General features: G+C 34.5%; 1 protein-coding gene across 1 annotated transcript in view; it reads left to right on the top strand.

Moving 5' to 3' along the window:
- ABCA13 (ATP binding cassette subfamily A member 13) overlaps window positions 1–24580 on the top strand; it is a 169058-nt gene that overhangs the window by 32826 nt on the left and 111652 nt on the right. The window contains exons 18-27 of the mRNA XM_048940607.1: window positions 1331–1437; window positions 2385–2503; window positions 3741–3913; window positions 4870–4946; window positions 5206–5327; window positions 7877–8071; window positions 10265–10429; window positions 16151–16328; window positions 18032–18171; window positions 23559–23672. Coding sequence (XP_048796564.1) covers window positions 1331–1437; window positions 2385–2503; window positions 3741–3913; window positions 4870–4946; window positions 5206–5327; window positions 7877–8071; window positions 10265–10429; window positions 16151–16328; window positions 18032–18171; window positions 23559–23672 — 1390 coding nt within the window. The remainder of the gene's footprint in view (window positions 1–1330; window positions 1438–2384; window positions 2504–3740; window positions 3914–4869; window positions 4947–5205; window positions 5328–7876; window positions 8072–10264; window positions 10430–16150; window positions 16329–18031; window positions 18172–23558; window positions 23673–24580) is intronic.

The raw sequence follows: 24580 nt of genomic DNA, 5'->3' as shown, positions 1-24580 counted from the left end.
ATTACAGTATCAACTATTTCAAGAAATTAGTTGCTTTAAAAACTTTTCAGCTCTGAAAACCAAACCACAGTTTTATTCAAGCTTTTTGCAACTGACAAACTGTTCATTTTCTTGTGACTAGGCCTCAGGGTTTGAATGAACAAGTGCTTTGAAATCATACACAAAGTAATTCAGATTCCTGCACTAACTCTTCAAGCAATTGATTTTGCACACCAGAAAACAAAAAACAGATTACAGCACATGTATTCATTTTCTTCAGTGATGAGAAAATTCAGGAAGCAATTAGTTCTTCATGTGAGGGGAAACAAAAAGGTTTCTACTGGTGTTTTGAGAGATCCTTCTTTTGAAAACTGTGACTAGGATTGAATAAAAATAACTTAAATTGATGATGTCTTATGCAAACAATACGTCCCTTAGAGGGTATGAGTGCAGTACATATGCTTACATGTATAATATATATACACGAAAATGTATTTGAATATTAATTTTTTCAGTCAATATATAAATATATATAATATATAGTTGATACATATAGTTTTATACATGTATACACAATCATCTGTACGCATTATGGTTAATACATATTAAGGTGTTCAGTTTGAGAAATATAATTTCTGAAGGAAACAGCCTGTGATCACTTTTGTCAGGTTCCTCAAATATAATCTAGGCTAGCAGCAGAGGATTTCTCCTTTGGGGAAATATTTACTAACAACTTATTTAATAGAAGTGCTGCTAGACCAGAGTTGCTGCATTTAAGTAATGCTCAGTGAATCTCGTGAGACGGTTGCTTCAGACAGTTCTAGGTGGTCTTACTGATGGGACCGGTGGTCCTACTCATGTAGCATAACAGAGAAACAGTGTAATGAAGTTGTTGTGTGACTCTAATATGTTATTTAGAAATTGGAGATTCATTTTTATGCAAATATGGTATTAGCCCAATCCATTGAAAAATGAAAATCAATGCTAGAAATGTGGTTTCTTTTTCCAAAATGCTGATTTTCAGAGGTGTTGGGTGTTCTGCTCTTTGCTCTCATTCAGGAGGTACTGTGAACAATGTGTTTCTGAAAACTAGCTTAACAACAGTTATGATTTTACTAAAATACTTGATGATATTTTATCTTGATGGAAAACTGTTTTTTAATTCCATGGAAACGTTATGTTCTGACTCTGAAACAATTCAGACAAATATTGGATTAATGGCTAGTCGTATAACTGTTAATATTAAAATCCTATCATGGTTCATTAATGATTGTAGTTGTATGTAGTCACTGGAAATTTGTTATGGTACATTCATTATGAAAATAACACTTTTTCATTAATCTTTCCACAGAGCATCTAAAATATGTCAAATTCTTCAGCAACATTTGCAACCTACTAGTGTTCTACTATTGCATAAGTTGCAGTTTGCCATTTTGAATATTCTTAAAATCTTCTCAGGTTGGTTGCCATGGTTGTGGCTGTTTGGATCACTGTGTGCACTGGTTGTATTGTTAAGACTTTACTCTGAGAAAATTTATAAAAATGAATTAATTTGGGCAATGCAGAGCAGTGCAAGTATACTAATGCAGGGAAATGAAACCAGCAAAGGCGCAGGAAAAGAGTTTGATCTCATAGAGGGATGGTTTTTGAAGTGGCCATAATGATTAAAAGCCTGAGTGAAAGCAGTTGGTCTTGCAGCTCCTCTCCTATCATTTTTAGGCACATATTCTTTCCCTGCTTCCTGGGCTTGTTAACTTACCAGGACCTCTTCCTTCTTTCCTTGATTCAACTCACAGAACAAGTGGAAGTCTGTATAGGCATTTGGGTTTTGTCCCATTTTTTTTTTTTTTTTCTATATTTTTTTTTCTATTAGATTAGTGAAGTGAATAAAATTATGGAGTTTTTTAACGACCAGGAGTTGGCGCCAGGCAGCATTCAGCTAATAGAAATGAAAAACTGAGCAAATGTATGAAGGAAGTTTTATCTCCTGCTTCTGAGTAGATTATGGATAGACTATAACACCACTAAAGCAGTGGATTGGCTAGCTACAGCTCAATAACTTGAACAAATTATTCTGTATGAATGCCTTTGACTTACTTTTTCATGTTGGCATTAAATTTGAACACACTGAGAAAGGCCTTGCATTGACATAAGGGTATAATTTCTTATTATGTAATGGTGAACAGCAGTGGGAACTTAATCTAACAAGCCCTTCTTGCACTCTAATGGAAAATAAAGTTGGTCAGAAATATTTCTTAACACCTTAAACACATCAGACTTTTGTGTTTATTTGCTTTTAGAAAAAAATCCACCTTTTTCTGTTCCTTTTTGTTTGGTTAATTTTTCATTTGTGGACCAATATGTATGCATTTTTAAATGATTAAGCTTTGGACTCTATCTTACAGAAGAACCAGTTGTCACTGGCAACCTTTTCTGTGTTGTTATGAAGTGTAAAGATGGCATGATGCGTCACTTAATAATCTCTATAATTGAAGGAATCAGTCTGGTTCAAGACCATTATCAGGTTTGAACAGTTTTCACACGTATAGGTGTTATTTGAAGAGTATGTTACACTTGGGAGACTAATGTCAGACGATTTTTTTCTCCTGCTTTTGAAATGATCTGTCCCCACAGGGCTGTATGAAACTGATGTTTGTATGGGTGTAGTTCTAATGCATGTTATAGTGATACACAGAAGGAATTCCTCAAATTAATGAGCTTTAAAAGCTGTAAATATAACTTGAATTACAGTAACTAGAATAACTGAATTGCCATTCAGTACCAAACAGCAGCCCATTTTAGTTTTTCTAAGTTTTATGATAGTGCTAATCTCAGGAATAAGAGTACATTTATACTTTAAAACTTTTACAGGAACAGCTGGAAAATCAAGCTAAATATAAAGCTGTTCAATTTAAAAATGGCAATTGTGGTTACCAGATGGGGATCCACATTTTTATTTTTTTAACAGTGCATGAAATTGCATGCAGTCTGGGTTGGGAGGCAGTAGCATCTGGCATTTAGTTTGATTCATCCAGAGCTTTGGTAATCGCACATAGATGTGTGCACATCTGTGCACACATGTACAAAATACTCACTTCATGCTTTTAGTGCAGAATTTACCTCCTCTTTTCATGAAATAGTTCTTCTAGTCTGTATTCTGTCTACCTGGAGAACTTGCTGACATGAATGGAAATTCATTGTTTTAAGGTAAACAGGCAAAAGAGGCAGCACTCATATCTTAAAGTAGGCATTTGCTGAAGAAATGTATTTCTCTAGTCTCCATTGTACTGTGACAAACTTCTGCAAAAATAAAATAGCAAGATCAGAAATTTGAATATTCAGGAGCAAAAAGAAGTGAAAATTAACAACAGTGCATGATGCAAGAAAACTATTGTATATAGGTATCCCGAATTTAATAAATAAGAAAATGGTGAGCCTAAAATAAAAGCAATTTTATTGAAATGAAATTTCTAGTAAAAATGTTGAAATTTCTGTTATGGGATGAACCCCCTTGATGTTAGGTCAATTCACAACAATTTTTCACTACACAAAACTCAAATCTTTCAGAACTCTTGGGTTCTGGAAAATCTTTGCCCAGTTTCAAATGGTGTGAGTAAATTAGTAGTACTTGAGTAAATTAGTAGTACTTTATTCATATTGTCATATTGAAAATATGCATTATTAGATTGCTAAGACTACCCATATCAAGCAATAACGTGACCTCATGAATTTGCTAACAAAATGATTACTGTGTTTTGCAGAGTATTGAAAGAATGTGGAAGATTTTCAACAAGGGAGACTGTGAGAGCATGGCATATGTAAACCTAAAACTTTCTGATAATCTAGAGAGCTTCCTGAGAGCCTTACAGAATACTACTGATGGCAGCTGTGATTGTCAACTAATGTTGGAGAACATCCAGAGACGCTTGCAAAAGTAAAGCCTCTTACATCTCAGTACCCCAAATGGTTCTTATTAGTGATGCTATTTTGTGCACGTGTTCTATATTTTGTAGTTAGAGGATAAATACTTTTAATCAGTCTCTTTTTTTGTTGTTTGTGTAACTGAAAATTGAGCAAATACAATGCAGATATTATTTAAGTTGCTATTTAGCAAAATTCTGGTTACTTCATACTTTTGCTGAGCACTTACATCTAATCTTTTGGTTCATGAGTGCTCGTAAACTGTCAGGATTGAGCTCCAAATAATTTCAAATAGTTGCTTAATTTCTTGAGGAAAAATAATAGATTTTAAGTAATTTAATAAAACAACTACTACATGTTTCAAATTGATTGTGTTTCAAATTAATTGTCAGTTAGAAGTGGCTGCTCTTGTAATTGTTGCTATTGTGGTTTGATTATTTTTATAATAGGATTAAAAGCTCTGTATGAATTATTGAAATAACATGGAGGAATGTGGGCCCTGGGGTTTTTCTTATAGACTGTAGAATGAATACCCAGTGTTTTAATAGTAAATAATTTCTGAAGTGTGAACGCTCTGAATTCTCTGCTTAGAATTAGAATTAATTAATCTGTAATGAGAATGCTTTGCATCTCTAGGTTTTAAAACTCTGTGCTCAGTAAAAAGTATGGAAGTGGGATGTTACTAGACCTGTGCTTCTCTGTAAGCCATTTTTTGTAGAGCACTGCAAGCACAGACATCTTCCCATCATGATATTCTGATTCAGGGAAGGAATTTGATAGTCTCTGCATTACATAAAAGCAACATACAGAGGTGTGTGGAGGTGCTTTCTGCATGTGCAGCGTGCACACAGAGCGTAATGTGTCTGACCTTTTTCTTCAGGACTATTTCATTGTTCATAATACTTCATATACATACTGAAGTCAATGATTTAATTCTGGTAAAGTGTGAATCTATGGTTGTCATTACAGACTGATTGAAAATTGGGAGATACAGTTGTCAGAAAATCCTGTGGTAGCTTTTCTGAGCAATTTTAATCTTTTAAATGGTGAGTTATGGTTTTCCTCAACACTTTGAATCTCTACTTTCTTTTTTTTTTTTTTTTGCAAGAGAGTGTTGTAGTTTGCAGACTATTGAGGGATGTTCCTTATGGAGAGTGACCTTTAAATTTGAATCAGAAGTAACTTATACAATATGAAGTTTTAATGCCCATTATGCCCTCTCATAAAAAATCTAGAGAAAAGGCTGCAGTTTCTGGGAAACTTAATTAAGCAGGTTGGATAGCTCTTATTTTTATTTTCTTGCAGATATGAAAGTCAAAGATTATGTGCAGAATATTACTGAATTGAGGCTGGACATTCTTTCTTCTGTCAACATCTCTGAAGAAACTATCAGTAGCATTTTGGAAGCTAATATCTCTTTTTCAAAGGTAAAAGATGAAAAAGAAGTGTTAACACAATAACCCAGAGCCAACTGAAACAAAAGATGAATTATATGTGAAATCTTCTGTTTTCATTTGTAACTTCTATGTGAAAGTTCATGAGATTTGGGACTTGAAAATGACAATGTGAAATATTAAGACAACAATTTTTATAGTAGCACCATTCTTGCCTAAATTGGGCTGCTTCATTACTCTCAGCACTGTTTCACTTTGTGCTGACACTGAATTTGAGTTTTGCTATTCTGTTGGTTTTTGTCTTCCCTCATTTGAATCTTGTAACGAGCAGTCAGATTTGTTTTGTATTCTTTGATGTGCTCCTCATTGTTCTTATCTTTTTGTGTGAATTTTGCTTCACTTTTATTTATCTTCTTTACTTGTCCATTATATATTGTCTAAAGAGTGGATTGAAGAAGTTCTCTGAGGGAAGGCCTGTGTGTATACTACATTTGCTGCTGTTTCCTGTGATCCCTGTGATCATACAGTAGTAATAATAACTGCTGACTAACTGAAAGTTTTCTTTGCTGTTAATGCCTGTGTGACTGAAATGATTTGGCATAAACTGACGAGGTCAATCAAGCAGCCACTGGATGTCACTGATGTTCTACTTGCAGAAATGATTGCAAGTTTTGTTTGTGAAAAGTGTGGCTATTAAAAAGGCAGTTCATACAGTTGTGACTACTTACAGATGATTTGTTCTTCTACTCCTTTGGTGTTATGGCTGCCTTTATTGTTAGCTTGTTATTTTGATACCATAAATGGTAATGAGAGAAGTCATCTGGAAGTGATTCAGTTAAATGGGATTCTGTGCACCTTGATCTTTTGGAATAATGTTAAATGACTGAATTCGCTAATGATTTCCTATCTTCTTTTTTTTTTTTTTCCTGGCAATGTACTACATAGAGTTAAGATATATGTACACATCTCACATTTGTGTATTTATACAGAATTCTTTTTATATGTATATGCACTTAAATCTTCCCCCTGTTCAGTTGGAGCACTAAGAACTGTGTCTTTTAGTGATTACATACAAATAATTTTTTAAGCTATAACTATTTTAAGCATAGATTATGTTGCCATTGTTGGAAAAAAACTAGTGACACTCACAGGCATGTGCAGCTGTGTGTGTCTGTGACTGTATAGCACTACTGTGCTTGCTTCTGGGATGGTAAGAGTAAGCCTGTAAGCTGCTCATGCTTGCTGCATTTAGCTTTCTATCTCAGTGTTATGCACTAGGCATTCTTATAGCAATGGGATTGTGTTTTAAAACTATGCAAAACCTTTAATCTCAAGATTATAAGCATTTATTTACTGAATATAAAGAGTTTGGCATAGCTCTGGTACTCACAAGGCTGCAAAATGAGTTCTGAAGGACTTGGTCCAGTAGATAAAGTACTGAATGGATAAGAACTGGAGTGAAACTGTAATGTTCATGTGGGAATAAGGATATGAATTTCAAATTGCATAACAGAGTCAGATTTCCATCAAAACAAGAAATCCAAATCAATACCTTTTTACGCTACAGGCAGAATTATATTTACACTCATATTCTGGTCTCTGTACGCACACAAACAAAAAGTGTAAATTTAAAAGTGTAGGAAATGATTTGGCATCATGATTCTATGATGACAAAATTATGGAAAAAAGTCTGAAATTCAAAAGGTTGCAGATTAAAATGTTCACAGGAAATAAAGAATTAAATTGCATAGTGGCCAACTGTGGGTCCTAGTTAGATTTTCTTATGAATCGTTTCCATCACTGGGTGCTGCTATCAGCATTAAATGGAAGAAGTGCAAGTGGATGCTGTCCCAGGGGGTACTGCAATGGAGCCCTGAGTTCTGTACTGTGGCTCTAAACTGTCATTTTCCTGGACTTGCTGCCATTTGCTTTCTTTCAGACATTTCACAAGAAAGAGAAGCTAAGAACTGCTTATATATCTGGGCTGAAAGCATTTGTCTTTCTGTGATGTTTTTATTAGAAGAAAAGAAAATCATTATTTCAGCAAATTTTACTGTAGTCTTACCATAGATCTGCTTAGGTTTTTGTCCCTTCTTCTGTTAAACAGTAACACCTCAAAGGAGTTTTGGACTAAGAAATGTGAGCTGGCTCAGAGTGATCATTGTGTCACGTAGGCATCCCTAAGTGTTGAATCTGTGATCTGAAAAAAGTCCATACTGTTTGATTTTACAATGATTCACATATCTGTGTTTTGATATTCAGGTGTTTCTGCTACAAAGAGGTGTATCTGCTAGAACATATATAGACAGTGTTCTAAATATGCCCGCTTTAAGGTATCAGTGGCCATATAATGGATCTGTTCACAAATAAAAATGAATGTTTATTAGAAACACACTTCATCTATTTATAAGAATATCAAATGAAAGCATACCAATCTGATAGAGAGCTGGATAGTTCATTCTTTCAGTTTTGTTGAGAACTGCAAATTGCTATGCTACTTGAAAAATTCTCATTTTATTTACTGCAGAGGAAGGTCAAGCATTCCAGGAAGACAAACTTTTAATATGCATACATTGTGATAGGTTTTTTACAGTGCCTTTGTGATAGCCTTCACTCAAAGATGTGATGAAGAAGTACTTAGCCTTCTGCTCAAGCTATCTGAAAAGAGCAAAGCCTCCCTGGCAGTGGAAGAATTGTGTTCTTTACCAGCACTGGATCTTTACACCACATTTGTACTGATTATAAAGAATTTGAACTTACGCCATATAATTTACACGGTAAGATCATTCAGTTCCTATGCTTTTCATTTGAAGGTGGCTTAAAGCACGAAGGGAGATAAATAGTACAATTAACAAATATAGTATTTTGTTGCTTCAAACATCCTTTTCTGTGGAAGCTAGCACTAGCCATGTGGTCCTTTTTGTCCTCATTTAGCTCAGCAAAGCAAACATAGTTGAACGGGGTTGGTAGATCTTATTGTATTCCATACTTGCTCCCTCAGGAAAATTATCAGTGAGGAGTTAATTATGAAAGTAACAGAGAAAACACAGGAGGTCAGAGATTTAGCTGTATTAATCTTTTGCAAAGTTTGCATTAGCCACTTGTTAATTTTTGTGAAACACTGATTTGACATCGCTGGAATGAAAAACAAGCATAGGAATCCTCATTTTGTGCATTACAAACTTATTTCCTTAGACAAAATTATATCACCCTGGAACATATTTTTTTTTTTTTGTAGCAATCCTGCTGAAAAGTCAGGTGGTTTCTTCAGGAATGATGTAAATATGTTTTTCCAGCTCAGAGGATGACTCTCTCTGTAAGGGCAAACAAGCCATATTTCATGTGATCTAAGTCAGATAACTTTTGACTGGTTCAGAATGTTTCTGTGGTTATTAACAACAATTAGCACAACCGAATGATGACAATTCAGCTTTGTCTGTTGGCATCCACTCTGTTTAATCTAACTGAAAACACTCTACAGCAATTTACCCTGGTAGAAAAGTTTTAGAGAACTTATGATCATAATAGAAGACAGTGTTTGTATACTCCTGGAAAATAATGGGAATAATACAGTGCCAAAATTAAAATGATGGGGTTGCAGAAGTCTGCAGCAAATATGTGCTGTGTCGAGATTTGTAGATTATCTGGAATTGAATGTGGGTTTTCAGAGGGATGTTTCCACTTGTTAGAGAAAAGTTATTGGATGGAATTGGTGATAGTTGTTTATTTCAGATCTTTTGGGTCACTGTAAATAAAATACTATTAAGTACAAATAGTGGAAAGTTACAGCATAGTCTGGAAGAATAATTTGACAACCACAGATCCTGTATTTATTTTATGTGCTGCATTCAAAGCTATATATATATTAAAAAAAAACAACAAAAAACATCAAACAAACAACCCCACAAAAAACAAACAAACAAACAAAAAAAAAACACAACAAAAAAACACAACAGAAAATGATGCTTCCAAGAATAAAATTCTGCTTTCTGGAGTGAATGCCAACCTACAGTGGCAAAAAGGAAGAAAAAACAGTACTATCTTCTACTGAACTCTAATGAAGCATAATGAGTTCCTAGCATAGAAGAAATTTTTTTTCAGCTCATCCTAAATTATTGTGGAGGCTTTGCTAACTTTTTAATCAAATACAGATTTATTACATGGTATTTTTTTTCAATATATGAGTGTAGGTGAAATCTGAAAGGAATATTAGGAGTAGATGTTATTATAGTAGAAAGTGTCTTATTCAAAGATAGGTGGATACAATAAAGATAGAAGAAGCAGATCGGAGTATATAATGAGATTATGTTGTTTTTTATTATCATGCATAGGGACATAACTTAATCAGTTTGCATTACCATAATGTAAAAATGGCCTATAAAAATAAAGGAGAGAAAGCAAACTCTTAGTGCCAAAACATGCATGGCGACAGCAGCAAAAGGCCAGTTGAACTTCTGTCAAGGAAGGAATGAAATTCATGTAATTATTTTATGTAAAAGTCATTATATACTAAAAATGGAAAGGGAGGAACAATGTGAAAGAAAAGTGCGTTTTCTAATATGATTCCTAAAGCCACTAGATTTAATTTAACTTATATTTTAAAAATATTAAACTGTTGCACTAGACACAACCTGTTGAAAGAAAAGATATCATTTACACTGGATTCTAAGGAGGCAGAATGTTGCAGACACCATTAGTGTGGAAGTTGGGTAGGACAGCTCTCCATCTTGGCAGCTATAAGCATATTACCTGGATTTACATTACTAATTCGTCTTAGGCCAGTTCTAGAATTTCTAGATAGAATTCTTTAGGTGAATTTTGAGAGTACTAGGGAGTTTTGTTAAATGAGGTTTGCAGGAACATTTAATAATCAGGTTTAGAAATAAAATAATTTTGAATGTTTCATCAAAAGTTTAAAATTCCTTCTTCTACATGAAATATGTTGCCATGTATTTTCCTTCTCTTCCAAGAATAAGATACCTTCTGAGATGAGCAATGTACTAAGCACATTACTGGATGTGGTCTCTAGTATCAGCTCTCTTCTTAATAAAGTCCAGCATGTAATGGAAAACCTCCCAGTGTTCCTTAAAGCAATTCAAAACATTGGGATGTTTGATATCTCTGCACTGCAACAGGTATGTGTATGATTTTCACTATGCAAACTTAATTTCCATTTTGATGTTTGGGATGTATGATAAGAAGGAGGATTGCTAGTAGACATTCTATATTAGAAAGTTAGGAACTCTTTTCTCTGAGTGTCCTTTGAAGCACTCTGGTAATTTTGATGCTGTGAGTTTTTTCATCTCTCTTTTTTTTTTTTTTTTTTTTTTTTTAAATCTGTGAGACTATAGTCTAAGAGTTAATGGCTAGTAATATAGCATGATTATTCATGGAATTCGGAGGTAACCATGTCTTTTCAGCCCATGCTGTAGAAGATGTTGTTAAGATGTTTTTTTTGTTCTTGTTTTCTTTTTTTAATTAACAAACTATCTTTGTTTAGCAGCTACTTTGATAAGGAGCACCTTTACTTTTTTTAAGGGATAAAAGATAGCACGTGTACTTCTTGAATCTTCAATGAAATTCTTGTTTTGTCTGTTTTAATGTTTTTATGCCATTGTTCTATTTGCCATTAAAAATAAATGTGTAATGAAATGAGATGATTATTCCTTTTCTCCCCGCTCTTGAAGTTAATGTGTACACATCGATGCTGCTGATATAATGGTGGATCTTATTTTTTATTTAATGCTAATTAAATAAATTAGAAAAAAGGCTCCACCTTTCAAGAAGAGTCTGTTTTCATAATAAGACCTGCTGACAATTCTGGCATTACCTTCTCAATTTGCTGCATGAAAGCTTAAGGTTGACGGGGCTAAATGACAAAGATTCCTCAGTGGTTAACTGCAATCTACAATAGTGACTGCCATCTACAATAAGCACTACCTAAAAACACTGTTGTCCCTCGTGATCTGAATCGTCTTGTGAGCTGCTCTTCTGTATGACTGAAGGACATGCTGAAAAATAATGATTGGTGCATATTTGTTCTGGTTTTGTTCTTTAGAGTACTTTTCTGACTTCCAGAAAGGTGGTTTTCATCAGGTTACATCTTTTGATTTTTCCTTTAACTACTTCTGATTATGTCAACTTAAGATTTTCCTTCCAACAAGGAAAACATTCTTTTCAGAGTGAAATCCCAAAGGTGCTTGCTTATCTAATAGAAAAACTTTGCAAATATCATTTAAAAATATTTAAAAATTTTTTCCAACAGCAGAGGGCCATCTGGTCATAGACCTGATCTTTGCTCCATGGAAACCCATATTATTCAGTATTACAACAGATTTAACACTAGAATTTTTTGTTCTTTTACATCTTGCCATGTTTTGTTGCATTCTGAAAAAATCTTTATTTCTTTTTTGTGTGTTTGTGTAGTAAGTTGCTGTTTGTTTTTGCCAAATAATCATTTGTCAAGGATTAAATTTCTTGCTATTTTTTTTTTTTATAAAACTGTTACATGATGTTTTTAATGGCCCTTCTGTCTTCAACACTTCCTTCTTTTGTGAACAAGTAAAAATTGCTTATTTTTTAGTCTGCAGTGGAATTGCCAGGTAACAGCCTGAACCAATGGTTAAGCACCAGGTGAGATGGCATAGCTAATCCAGGAGGCTCAGGTGCATGCAGTGTACGTGAGTGACTGGAAGGGTTGGAGGCTGGATCGACCTCACTCATTCAAGTATTAGCAGCTGGGGGAGTAGCATTACACAGAGATTACACTTCTCTTGCGCTGTCGCTGGTTGTTGGAAGGAGTGAGCCAATTTTTCTTCTTTATTACCTACTATTGCTCCTTAGAATCCCATTGCTATATGGATATCCTTTTCAGGATCAACCGCATTTTTCTGCTTTCTAATAACTACTTTTAATTCTTATTTATTTTGTTTTCTTGTCTTTTCTGTAGTGGCCAATCTTGTGCTGCTAAGTAATTGTGGCTAAACTGTGTATGTACTTTTCTCCTTAAATATTTTCCTCTACTTTCAAAGAAATCCAAAAGAATTTTATTTTTCTGATAGCCAGTAACAAAATAGTTCAGAGACCCAGAAACATCACCAATTAAAGCAGCACAGCTTTCTGAAGCAAAAAATACATAGAAATTCAACAGGGAGTAAGACAGATTCTTTCCTAATCTCTAACTGAAAAAAAATTTTTAAGTATGATTTAAAATAACAGATATAGATTTTTTTTGTCTCAAACTGAAAAGCAAGAAATAATATTTTAGTATCTGTAAAGTGTGAAGCTGAACTGGTATTCTACACACTTCAATAAAAGATTACATAAAATCTGAGTCTCTGCCAATAATAACTGGAATACAGAGCCACTTTCTACTGCTACTCTCATTGAGTGAATGGGTAACTCCCTTGAGCGAAAAACAATGCTGATTTCAATCATTATTTTTGCTTGTTTATTCGTTGTTATAAGTTATTTACTTCTATGTCAAGGTGAATTTTTGGCCTATTTGTTTCTCAGGACTAGGTAAGGCCAGGACAGAACAACAGGTGCTGAATTATTGAATGCTGTTGAGCGTGAAAGGCTGCCTCATTCTGTTACATGTTCTCTGCTAAATGTAACAAATCTGTGTTAAAACTATCATTACTGAGAAGCTTCTCGAAGTTGCAAATATATAAAATTATGACTTCAATTTATCCAACACTAGAAAATTTATTATTGTATAAAAAATGTCATGTAGCTGTTACAACTTCTGAGTTGCCCACGCGTTTGTAGAACACAAATCATAGTCTTCTTCTGTTTTCCTAGGTTAAATGGATTTTTTCTAGCTTTTTTTTTCTTTTTTTTTTTTTTTTTTTTTTTTTCTGTTACCGTCTCTTGATTGTCTCACATATGCTAGGATCATCTTCACATGCTGTGGTAAGGTTAATCTTAAATGTTGGGGCTCAGAGATATGTTCCGTCCTTAGGGGAGGTATGGCTGGAGACTTGTAGTTCTGTTTATTCATATCCATGCCTACTAAAATGACTTGCTAATTTTGGGAGTCATCTTTTCCATCAGATGCATACATTTGAACCTCTTATTTCATCAAGGATCAGTAATGTACCCAGGAAACTTTATTTTATAATAGTAACTAATGATTTCAGTTGATAAATGTTTAGCACTGGGAATTATACTTGGCTTACTTTAATCAGGTAACTGGCTTCTTCCAATACAGTGTTCTTTTCCCTGTAGTGCCTTCAGATTTTGGATGATAAGCAAATTTCTGTAGTTTACTTCTCATTTCAGAACTAGAAAATTCATTGAAGGGAACTTAAGTTCAGCCTCAGGAAAAACATTAGGAACTTCTGTGATTCAATATTTTCTTCTTCTTCGTAAGGATCCCTGCAATATCTTCTTAAGGCCATTTTTTATCCACTGCATAGATATTGGATTAATGTTGATTAATGCTTTCTAGGATAAGTACATTAATCAATTTTTAGTGTTTACCTGAACTAGAGACAGCATATGTCTTTTTCAGGAAAAATCATTTGGCTTCTGAAATAAATATTGTGTTGGTCTGGAGCAATAATTTGATAAAGCATTAACTTCTATTCTTCATATACTGTTTGTCTCCATAGTAAAATGTGTTGTGTTGTCTTGCCATATTAAACATCACAATAAAGTACCATTATCTCCTGGGGCACTGTGCCACTCATCATTAAGTACAGATTTGCTTTCTACTTTTCTTTCAAATATTGCTATCTAAATTTTGATAGTTCAGACAAATTTTTACCCAAGTAAGCCAATTTTGCCATTTTTTTTTCCAATTCTGCTGATGTCAATACAATACAGATTTCTTGTTCATGTCTCTGTCCAGAAGTAAGAATATCTATTTTTGTACGTTGTCCTTTTGTTTCATCAGAATTTGTATGATCTTTAATCTCCCTCTATTTTTCAGGAGAATATATGTATTTTTTATTTTGTCTGCTCAGTAATAATTCTGGATTTTTGAAATTTTCTTTGTAAGCTGTAATTTACTTTGACTTTTCGGTTTTATTTGTTGAATAAATTGAATTAATTTGTTTAGCTGATATTTCTACTCCAGATGAATTAGCTCTTTAAAATTTTTTTGCTTTTCATATTCTTTCTAGGTATGCAGCTGTTCAGTTAGGTCAGAAATCCCAATATTATGAAGGTTTTTTTTGCCTGTTTGCAAATTGCTTGTAGTTACAGATAACTTTTTAATCTTTGGTGCCCACTTTCCTTTTCCTTAAGTTAGTTGGCAACTGACTTGACTGATTTTTTTTAATTTTCTTTTTTTTTTTTTTTTAATGAGAGACTACTTGTTTCAGTGTAAAAGCCTTGATTGTGGACATACTTCATTTAGCTTAATCTAGAACTAGTGGATCAAAGATAAATTTTATGAATACCCATCCTATGTAGTTCTTCCATTTTATCAAAGCAAAATTTTAGGAAACATTCTATTGATTCATTGGATCTTTAGTTGAAAGGCATTTAGTAGATTCCAATCTGATGGTGGCAGCTCACTGTATAAATATTCATTATTTGAAATTCAAGTCATTTTGATTGAAACCAGAATTAATTAGGGAGTTTGTGCTCTTTGACTGAAACAGAGCTCACCCTTCTGGTGCCGTCACAAGGAAGGATTCAAAATTACTTTATTCAGTTTATGAAGTTTATTTCTTGTTACCAGCATATTGAGTCCAGAGTTGTAGGTAATGGTGCTATGAAATCTAAAGTTAACTTGTTTATTATGTACATATGCAAAAAGTCAGGTTCTGATGTCAGGTGTTTTAAATAATAACACTTGTTAGTATATTTCTCTAGGAATTAACAAAGAAGCACCTGCCACTTGAGTAAACGCTTTGATCACAATAAACAGTTTCTAACAGCATAACCTCTAAACTGTCTGTGATCTATTATTTATGTAAAGAACTGTACTATTTTGAAAAATGACACTGCTGTTAAATACAACAAAACAAACAAACAAACAAAAAAACTCCAGTGAATCAAATGTTAATATCAGTGTCAATTTTCTTTACTAACATATCAAAACACTTTTTCTGTTTGCAACCTTTGCAGTCTCGAAATGCTATCTGATAATCCAGTTATGTTCTTCCTCACATGCATCTGCAACAGTGATGTGTACCATGTGGTTCAATACATTCTTCAGTTATACTTTTGCAGCACATTTTCTTCTAGCTGTATCCTCTTTTGCACCTATGTAGTTTACCAGTAGACACCAGTTGCATCTGAGCATGTTGTCTGAAGAATGAAGCTTCACATTTTTTGAAGTGTGGTTAATGATGGTTCTTAAGCCATAAAAGCAGTCAGATTGCTCTCCTCATTAGATGCTAGTCTTGAGCAAGTGGTAATTGTAAATACTGGTATGATTCAAGATGTGCAAAAACTAGAAGTATATCTAAGAAGTTAAAAGATATATTGAAAACTGGATTTTTGTAATGCACGGTGTTTTTTTTTGTTTTAGCAACTGTTTTCAATGTGAGTATTCATATGCAAATTGACTTCAGTTGTTTCTACTTTGTGTGGAGTAGATTTTGTGAAAGCTGTAGTTCAGTTGCTTTGATATTTCCATTTCTTTTGAGTCTACCCAATACAAGTATTTTTTTATTAATGTAATAATATGTTACTGTCTTTCAACTGTCAACTAAAACTACAATAGCTTTTTTTCCCCCCCATGACAAAGGCGATCAGGAAAGCGGAAAAGAGCACAGCAAGCCCTCGTTCTTGTAAGCAGTTTCAATAGCTCAGTTTTGTTGATTTCCTTAGATTGTGAGAACACCAGGAGTACTTCCTGAAGCTACAAAAAGTAACTGGTTCATCTGTATTTGTTCTAGTTCTTGCAAGGTGGACGGTTCAGAAGTTCAGCTATTGGATCGCTGGAGTCTGTAATCAAGGCAGTATGTAAAGAAGAATCTCCGTTTTTCAGCAATGCAAACCTGTTTGTTGATATGCCCAGAATCACGGGGCTCTTAGAGGACAATATGGGAAAATATGGGATTCCTGAAGATTCAAGTGAGAAAATCTATTGATCACAAGATGCACATATACTTTCAGAGCTTAAATACTTTTTCCTGTTTAAATGGAAAATGCCAGTTGACAACTCAGTTGATATTGTAAACCTAAACACAAGGGATGATCAATAGAAGCTTTGCTTCTGAAAGAGAATTGTGATGAGACGCAAGAAGTTCTAGTTCTTTCTTGTCCTTTAAATAATAAATAAGAATATTCACACCTTAGAGACTTATTCTGCTTGAAGGAAAATATCATTTAGCATACAAATACATTTTTGAGGTATAAAATGGAAAATTGTCTATTGTTGCATAACTTTCTTCCTTGAACATAATATTATGGTGGTGCTGCGCAGTAGAGTATGCAGACTTTCTGGAAAAAATAAGTTTTTAACAGTTGAAATATCTATTCTTTATCAACTGCCAAGAATGTCTGTTCTCTCATAATTTCACCTCTGCTACCTTTCTTCAACATACTTTTGACTTATCCTGATTAATTTAATACTGTTAATAACCTGTTGGTGACTGGATACAAGAAAAGAATGCAAAGAATCTGTGAAACAGGATTCTGCTTCTGCAGTCTTGGCTATATCAGCAGGGAGCCGAACCTCTGCCTTAGCCTTGTTCACTTGTGTGTAGGAAAGTCAGAACAAACTCAAATTAGCAAGTCTTCTGTTTTTTGGCATATTGCTATTTTTGAGTAGGCAGTTTAGTCTCTTAATTCCTTGCTGTCATTTAGCAGTGATTGCCATTAGTAAGCAATGTTTCCTTGAAGAAAGTAGAAGTCTGAAGAAAGAACTGGGTGTTCTAAATTTTACATTTCTGACTTTTGTTTCTTTTATATCTGGCCTGAATCTAAATATTATTGGCTTAATTTCCTGTTATATACAATAATAATAATAATCTCCCTTAAGGCATTATTAATGATGTTTAATGGCATATTTGCAAATCTGCTCATAATTTAAATAAATAGTATACATGAGCTAGGCATAAGTATCTAAATGTTTCCCACAGTAAACTCTTCACCTTTGCTTGAGTACAACATGTGAAAACTGGGATATCTTTTGGCCAATTCCTTGGCATTCATTTTGAAGGACGTGATTCCATCCCAATGTATGAATAACTTAATCTGGTATACAATAATATGTTTTAGGTAGGAATGAAAAGTGACTTATTTAGATTTTTTTTTTAATCAGGAAATTGGGCATCATAGACTAATGCAATTTTTTCCTGCAATTTTACAGATCTTAGTGAAACTGTGCAACAGCTGTATTTGTAAAGGATTATTATCCTTCTTAAGTAGGAATGAAATCTGGTGAAAAACTGAGGGTCTGGAGTGAATGTGGTTCATTAAGGTGACTCTTCTGTCACCATTAATTTTGTGTGCAGAGGTTTTACATGCATATCTCTACCTCTAAAGTGCACTAACGCAGCCTTTAGGGCAGATGAATTTTGAATATAGCTCTCTATATTCTTGTACCTAATTACTGAGGTTGCAGAACTTTAATTTGTATTTTAGGTAGTGGTTAAACAATTTCTACTCTGGGATATCTGAAGTGATTATTTACCGTCAGCTGATAATATCTGGCAGGTCATTGTGACAGATCGTAAATTAAGACCGAAGACTTAGATTAAAAAAATAAATAAATAAAGCCAACCTCACCCGTGTTGACTTTCTGAAACACGAGTCTGTCTTTGTTTTTGCAGCTCCTTTTTGTCTGAAGCTTTATCAGGAGATTTTACAGTCTTCAAATGGGGCTTTGGTATGGACTTTCCTGAAACCTTTATTACATGGGAAGATATTGTACAATTCAAACATCAGCATGATTGACCTGGTTATAGAGAAGGTGTGTATCAAAAGCAACACTGTTTCTATATATTGATTACTTTTTTTGTCTCTGTACTCCAATTTAGGAGTTCTTCGTACTTCATTTCTTTCAGAAGAGGTAAAAGCAGTTGGATAATTGCTTTCAAGAAAATTGGAACCACCTTGCCACCTGAGTTCTCAACTTTTTCCTGCTTTGAGTTTTAATATTTCTCCTAATGCTTTTTTCTACTTGTTAAACTGGTTTCACCTCAGAGTGAAAACGAGAATTTCTTACAGAGTACCATAATCCTTGTATAGGAAGATTAAAAAGAGAATTTTAGCAGAGGCGTGGTGAGACTCATGCTGTATCGATGTGCAGAATGTAGATACTGCAAGTAAGCTTTTGCCCTGAACATTTTATTTATGGGGCACAGCAGCACAGAGAGCTGTGGGAAAGTGATACTCAGGAACAAAAGCCTCACTGAGCTGCATAAAAAAACCAACAGGCTGCAGTGCATCTTGGTTTCATTCCTGATCATGTTTTTAGTACTAATACTATAAATATTTCTGGCCAAGATGCCATATATATGTGAACGTTAATGACTTGATACCACTAAACAATTTTACTGTCTGGTGTGGCAAGTAATCTGGTTTGAGCATAATTGTCTGCAATGATGTGTTTGTTCACGGCAAACTTTGAAGCACATAGGTAAAAGAAGGGGCAGTTACTCAGTCTAAATACATCTTAGTGTTCTGTGCTAATTTTGCACTTATCTTGCAAAGATGTCATTTTTATATCACAACATTATTTGTTGGAGGAATGGCAATTTAAATTCATTTAAGATCAAGAAAAAAAGCTACTTGTAAACAATGCGCAAAAAGGCTTAGTAACCTTAAATATGATGACTATTTCCTGTGTAAATGGAGTACACTGTGGTGTTCCGACTTATGCTCTAGGAGATTAAAAAAAATAACCTAAGCCAAATGGCAGTGAATTGGAAGTAAGGTTTCAGTGATTCCATATTTTGCAATTAAATAACTTAATTTGGGAGACAGCTCATCTCTATAGAGTTGAGTATAATTGATTTAAAAGCTTAAGCTAAAACTGAAGATGTTATAAATGGAAATTTTATAAGGACTTTATTGTGATAAATGATAAAAAAAAAAAAATCATTGTACACAATTATATCCTATGTTACACTGACACTGATAATTACATAGGGCACTTCTGCATTAATGTTTTAGTTTAACCCAACTGGCAGCTGAACAACACACAGCCTTTTCTCACTCCACCTCCTCCCAGTGGGGTGAGGGAGAGAATTGGGAAAATAAGGTAGAACATTTAGGTTGAGATAAAGACTATTTACTAAGACAGAAAAGGAAGACAGAGAGAACTATAATGAAAATCTATATAAAACAAGTGATGCACAAAACAATTGGTCATCACACACCAAATAATGCCCAGTCAGTCTTGTCAGTTTTATAGGTTTTTCATGTTCTGTCATATGGTTTGGAATGTCCCCTTGGCTATTTTATATCATTTGTCCTGGTTCTGTCCCCTCCCAGCTCCTTGTGCACCCCTAACCCCTTTCTGACTGGGAAGTATGAGAAGCTGAGAAACTGAAGTGGCCTTGGCTCTGTATGGGACTTCTCAGCAATAACTAAACCATTGATGTGTTATCAACATAGTTTTTCTCCTGAAGCCAAGACACAGCATTATACCAGACACCATGAAGAAAATCAATTCTGTTTCAGTTGAAATCAGGAAAATTATTTTGCCAATTAATATGACAGAATTGATATCTGGAAACAATCTATAACAAAGATCTCCTAGCATCTGTTGTGTATAGGTATGTTAGTGAAATCAAGACTGAGTAATAGAATTCCTAATGCAGTTGCATTTTTTTTTTAACGTTCTGGAATAATTCAAAGATTCTGGTAGATGTTTCTGGCACATTTGTTAATGTTCTCTGGGACCCAGAGTTCCATCAGTTTATTAAGAATCTGTGTAATCTGCACCCCACTTCTGCCATTTATATCTAACAAGGAATTCATAGAACTGCTTGTGTTAGAAGGCACTGTTAAGATCACTGACCTCCAACCCTCCTACAATCAGCAGGTTTGTCATCCACTAACTAGATCAGGCTGAGTATACTTGTTTATATATAAATACAAACATAGTAGTGTTGTTTCTACAATGTTTGTATTTCTTATATTACACAAGCCTCTCAGTTGTTTTTCCAACACAGACAAATCTTATATGCAAAATAATGATCTAGGGGTTCTAAAAGCAGCTGCTAAAAGATGACCCTTTACTCTTACACAGTTAAATATCCTATTGAAATAGAAACTGTTATTTACTTTAGACAACATGACCATATATCAGTAGTCTACTAGAAGACAATGAGTATTAAAACTGAAAATGAAGTAGATACTTGTATAGTAAGGGATATTCTGAAAGTTTTTCCCATGGCTTGTTTAATTTCTGGGCTATGTAACCAATCATTCTTTGATAAGTTGTGAGGTTATGGATTTTGCCTTCTAAGAAGTCAATGGTTCTGATGCGTAGAACAGGTATGACCATTAAAAAGTTGTGCTGCAGCACTGGCTGAGAGCAACGATGTTCAGTTGCAGTTGTCATCCAGGAGTTCAAAGACCATGTGTGATGCCTTTGATCCTTGTTAACTTTTTTCCACTGATGAGCTGATCTCATGAAAATACATCTCAGTGTTGATCTTAAATTCAGGATAAACAGAAGTATATATATATCTGTTTATATTTATATATATATAAACAGATTCAGAAGTAGAAATAACACTTTGTGTTATGTCTTTGTAATTGGAACAGTCAGAATACATATATAATGGTAGCAGGATGATTCAGAAATAAAAGAAAAATAGTCTAGCAAATCCATCAATTTCAACTTCCTGTTTTTTGTCATTTAAAATTAGAAAAATAGATAATGAGTCAAGTAACTTCTCATTCTGAACTTACGTAGCCTGTCTTGGCTTTGCATAAGCGCACTTGACTTGTCTGTTAAAAGATATCATTATAAAGGCAGTGAAGTCTGCTCAAAATAATATTTTTATTTGTGCTTAAATCAGGAAGAAGCTTAGACGTATTCAGTCCAGACAGGGCCATATATGTTATTCAAGACTATAATTTCAATCAAATGCAATACTCAGCCTAAATGTTACATATTTATTTTAGTGGATCTCCATTCTTCAGGGAGAAGGGTACTTAAAGAGAATTTTTATTAAACATCAAACTCCAGCTACTCATTAGAATATAAACTCAAAGGAGTCTTCCTTTTACCTCAAATTCTGACTCCTACTGTGGCCAATAAAGATTGTATAGGAAATTGCTGAAGAATATGGCAGTAAAGTGATACTTTCCCCAGATACTGTCCCAACTCCCAAAAACATGCCAAGATTTTACTGAAATAATTTGTCCACTTTTTTTCCAGCTCATGTAAGCTCTTAGCATCCACAATGTCTGTGGAGAGGTGTTCTAACTACCTCTTCCTTATTTACTTGTTCTTTAACTTCTCCAGAGAGCTGAAGCACAGCTCCACTTGAATTTTTAAGCTGTTTTATATCTTCCAACAATATTTACTTCTATTCTATATGTATACTTCTCTCCTTTATTGTAATTTCTTCTTACTATTATCACAAAAAGAAAATTTGCTTAGAGATTTCAAAATCATTAGTCTGTGCAGTCTCCTGGTTCCGCTGGTATTTTTTTTTTTAATTAAAATTTTATGAATAGCATCAATTTTTGTTATTCTTCAAACCCCTTGATACCAAGCAATTGTAATCAGAAAGTTATTTTACACTGAATCCAGGTCTTCAACAGTTTCATCCTTGAAATCTTTTAGAATTCTTGGCCAGATGTTAACTGTCCTGAAAAGTACTTCCTGTTCATTTTATTAATCTACAGGACCACTTTTTAAAAAACTGCTGCTTCAATTTGAGACTTTCTCTAAAATGACCTCAATTGTTTGTATAAGGAGGTTGAGTATTGTAATGGATACTGTAGATCTCTGTAAGTGACCTCAGGAAAAAAAAATCTTGTGTTGGGAATCAGATCAAGAAGCTCCAAGATCTGAGCTCTTTTAAGATCCCTAATGAACTTCCTGATCTCGCAGCTTGTAGTGGCTTCAAGTTGAGACTCTGTCGTGACCTGCAGTGTGTGGAATTCTCCCTTTTTGGCTCTTTTTACCTCTAGAGCCTTTCTGGTCTCCTTCAAGTTGTTGCCTCCCTGTCTGGACAGTGGGTTGCGTGATCCTAGTGTTCAAAGCTGGAATTTCAGCCCACAAGTTTTTTTTTTTGTGCTCATTAACAGAAAAACTTGCTTAGTCAATTCAATGCTGAACTTTAACATTTAAGATCTCTCTCCCTTAGAAAGTGATATAGACTATCTCACATAAGCTAAACACACAGATTCCTTCATGAAAATGATATGTCTTTGGGCATTTTGTGCCAGAAATGGGAAGAACAAACACCACAGAGTGTTTTTCTATATTAACTTATGCTTAAGTATGCATCTCTGGTAGAGAAGGAGTTATGAGTGCTAGGTGAGTTGTTTCGCAAAAGGCACTTAAAATATTATGGCAAAAAATGTGTACTTTTAATAGGAATTGCAAAACTGTGGTCCCAAATTTCAGTTTACGTCATCAAAGAAACTCGTTGCTGGGAAATTCCATGATATCTACCATAATAACAAAGTTTGATTGTAATGGAAAATCTAGTTCTTAAAAGCACTTCTATGACTGAAAATACCAATTTAAACAAAAGTATACTGCTATGCCATCTAATATTGAGAATGTTTGTGATCTGTTAAGATAGGATGGAAAAAATTGATGGTTGCTAGCTGCTGGCTAAGACAGAAATTATAGCTTATGCTTCACTGGTCTGCAGAATATTTTGCTGTACTGTGAAATCTACTTGTAAAAGAAATATTTTTGGTCAGTTGTCTTCGTGATCCAGACTGTGCTTCCAACTTTTAAATTTAATTACATTATCCTAATATCTAATAGAGCAAAAGATCCATACAGCTTACAGAATCTTACTTTTGAGGAGGATGTCTCAACTGTATTTTTTTTTTTTTTTTTTTTTTTGCATTCTGAAGCACCCCTGTGATACTCAGTATAAAAGAGACATTATGAAATAAAGAGGTTTTTATGACCCCTCAGATAGGAAACATAAACAAAAGTTTTCCTGTAGTGTGTTTTGTTTAGTATTCAGAGACTGCAGTAAATACTTATTTAAAAACAAACAAACAAAAACACATAGGTATACATACAGTTGACTATCAAATGATCTGGAAAGGAGTTTCAGGACATCTGAAGCATGCGGGTTTTTCCTGTTTCTTGTGGTTTGCTATGCTTGGTCTTTTTCATTTGTCTTCACATTGTCTTTTTCCTAGGCTAATTTCACTTTTGGTTTTGTGGAAAACTTGAAGACTTATTCGCAAACATGGCTAAGGATGTCTGAAGTTTTTAAAAACCGTGGAAATGTCCTCATGGTCTCACGGCTGCAGGTTGGTGAAACGTAGTATGGTTTTCTATGTTCTAATGAACTGATGTAGGTGAATTTCTATATGTGTAAAGTTACCCATCTGTCTTGCTGCTGCAGAATTGAAAAAGAGACATGTTAGCTTCAGTTTGTGAGCCCACAGTATGATATTGACAAACTTCAGAGCTTGTTACTGGGTTTTTGCCCATTCTACATCTTTGTCTTTTTTTTTTTTTTTTTTTTTTTTAATATACCAGTAAAATGTAGTTTTGTCATGGTTTACATGGTAGGCTATTATGTGAGAAGCTGTTAAGCTGTTATAAGTGTTAAGGAAGTATGAGCCATACTCTGGGGTTTATAAGGCCCTGCCAGGCAGGAGAGGGAAGGTACCGCTCTGCTCTGTACTGTGCGGCCTCTCCTCCAGCACTGGGTCACCACAGTGCAAAAAGAACATAAACTATAAGGGAGCAGTTGAAGAGATATTTAGATGGAGAAGGAGTAAGAGGTCGAGATACATGAAGAACAGGTGACGTCTGTTGGTTTGCTCAGCCCAGAGCAGAGGAGGGGAAGCAGGTGGGGGTGAGGGAAAGGATCTGCACCAGAGGATGGTGAGCATGGAACAGGCTGCCCAGGGCAGTGGACACAGCCCCAAGTGCCAGAGTTCAAGGAGTGTTTGGACAATGCTCTCAGGCATAGGGTTTGGATTTTGGGTGTACAGTTTGGTGCTAGGAGTTGAACTCAGTGATCTGTGTGGGTCCCTCCCAAGTCAGAGTATTCTGTGCTTGTTCTGTAAGCAAAATACTGTCATGGCTTTTATATTGACTGAACTTATTAAGTTCAAGTAAGCAATGCAACTAGTAAACAGGCATGAGACTTGCAAATCCCAGGAAGCCCTTGTAGTGCTAATTCATTTTCTCCCCTTAGAACTTGGCA

The sequence above is a fragment of the Lagopus muta genome, chromosome 3, assembly GCF_023343835.1.
Source record: "Lagopus muta isolate bLagMut1 chromosome 3, bLagMut1 primary, whole genome shotgun sequence".
NCBI classification, from domain to species: Eukaryota; Metazoa; Chordata; class Aves; order Galliformes; family Phasianidae; genus Lagopus; species Lagopus muta.
This window is presented reverse-complemented; position numbering and strand designations above follow the sequence as displayed.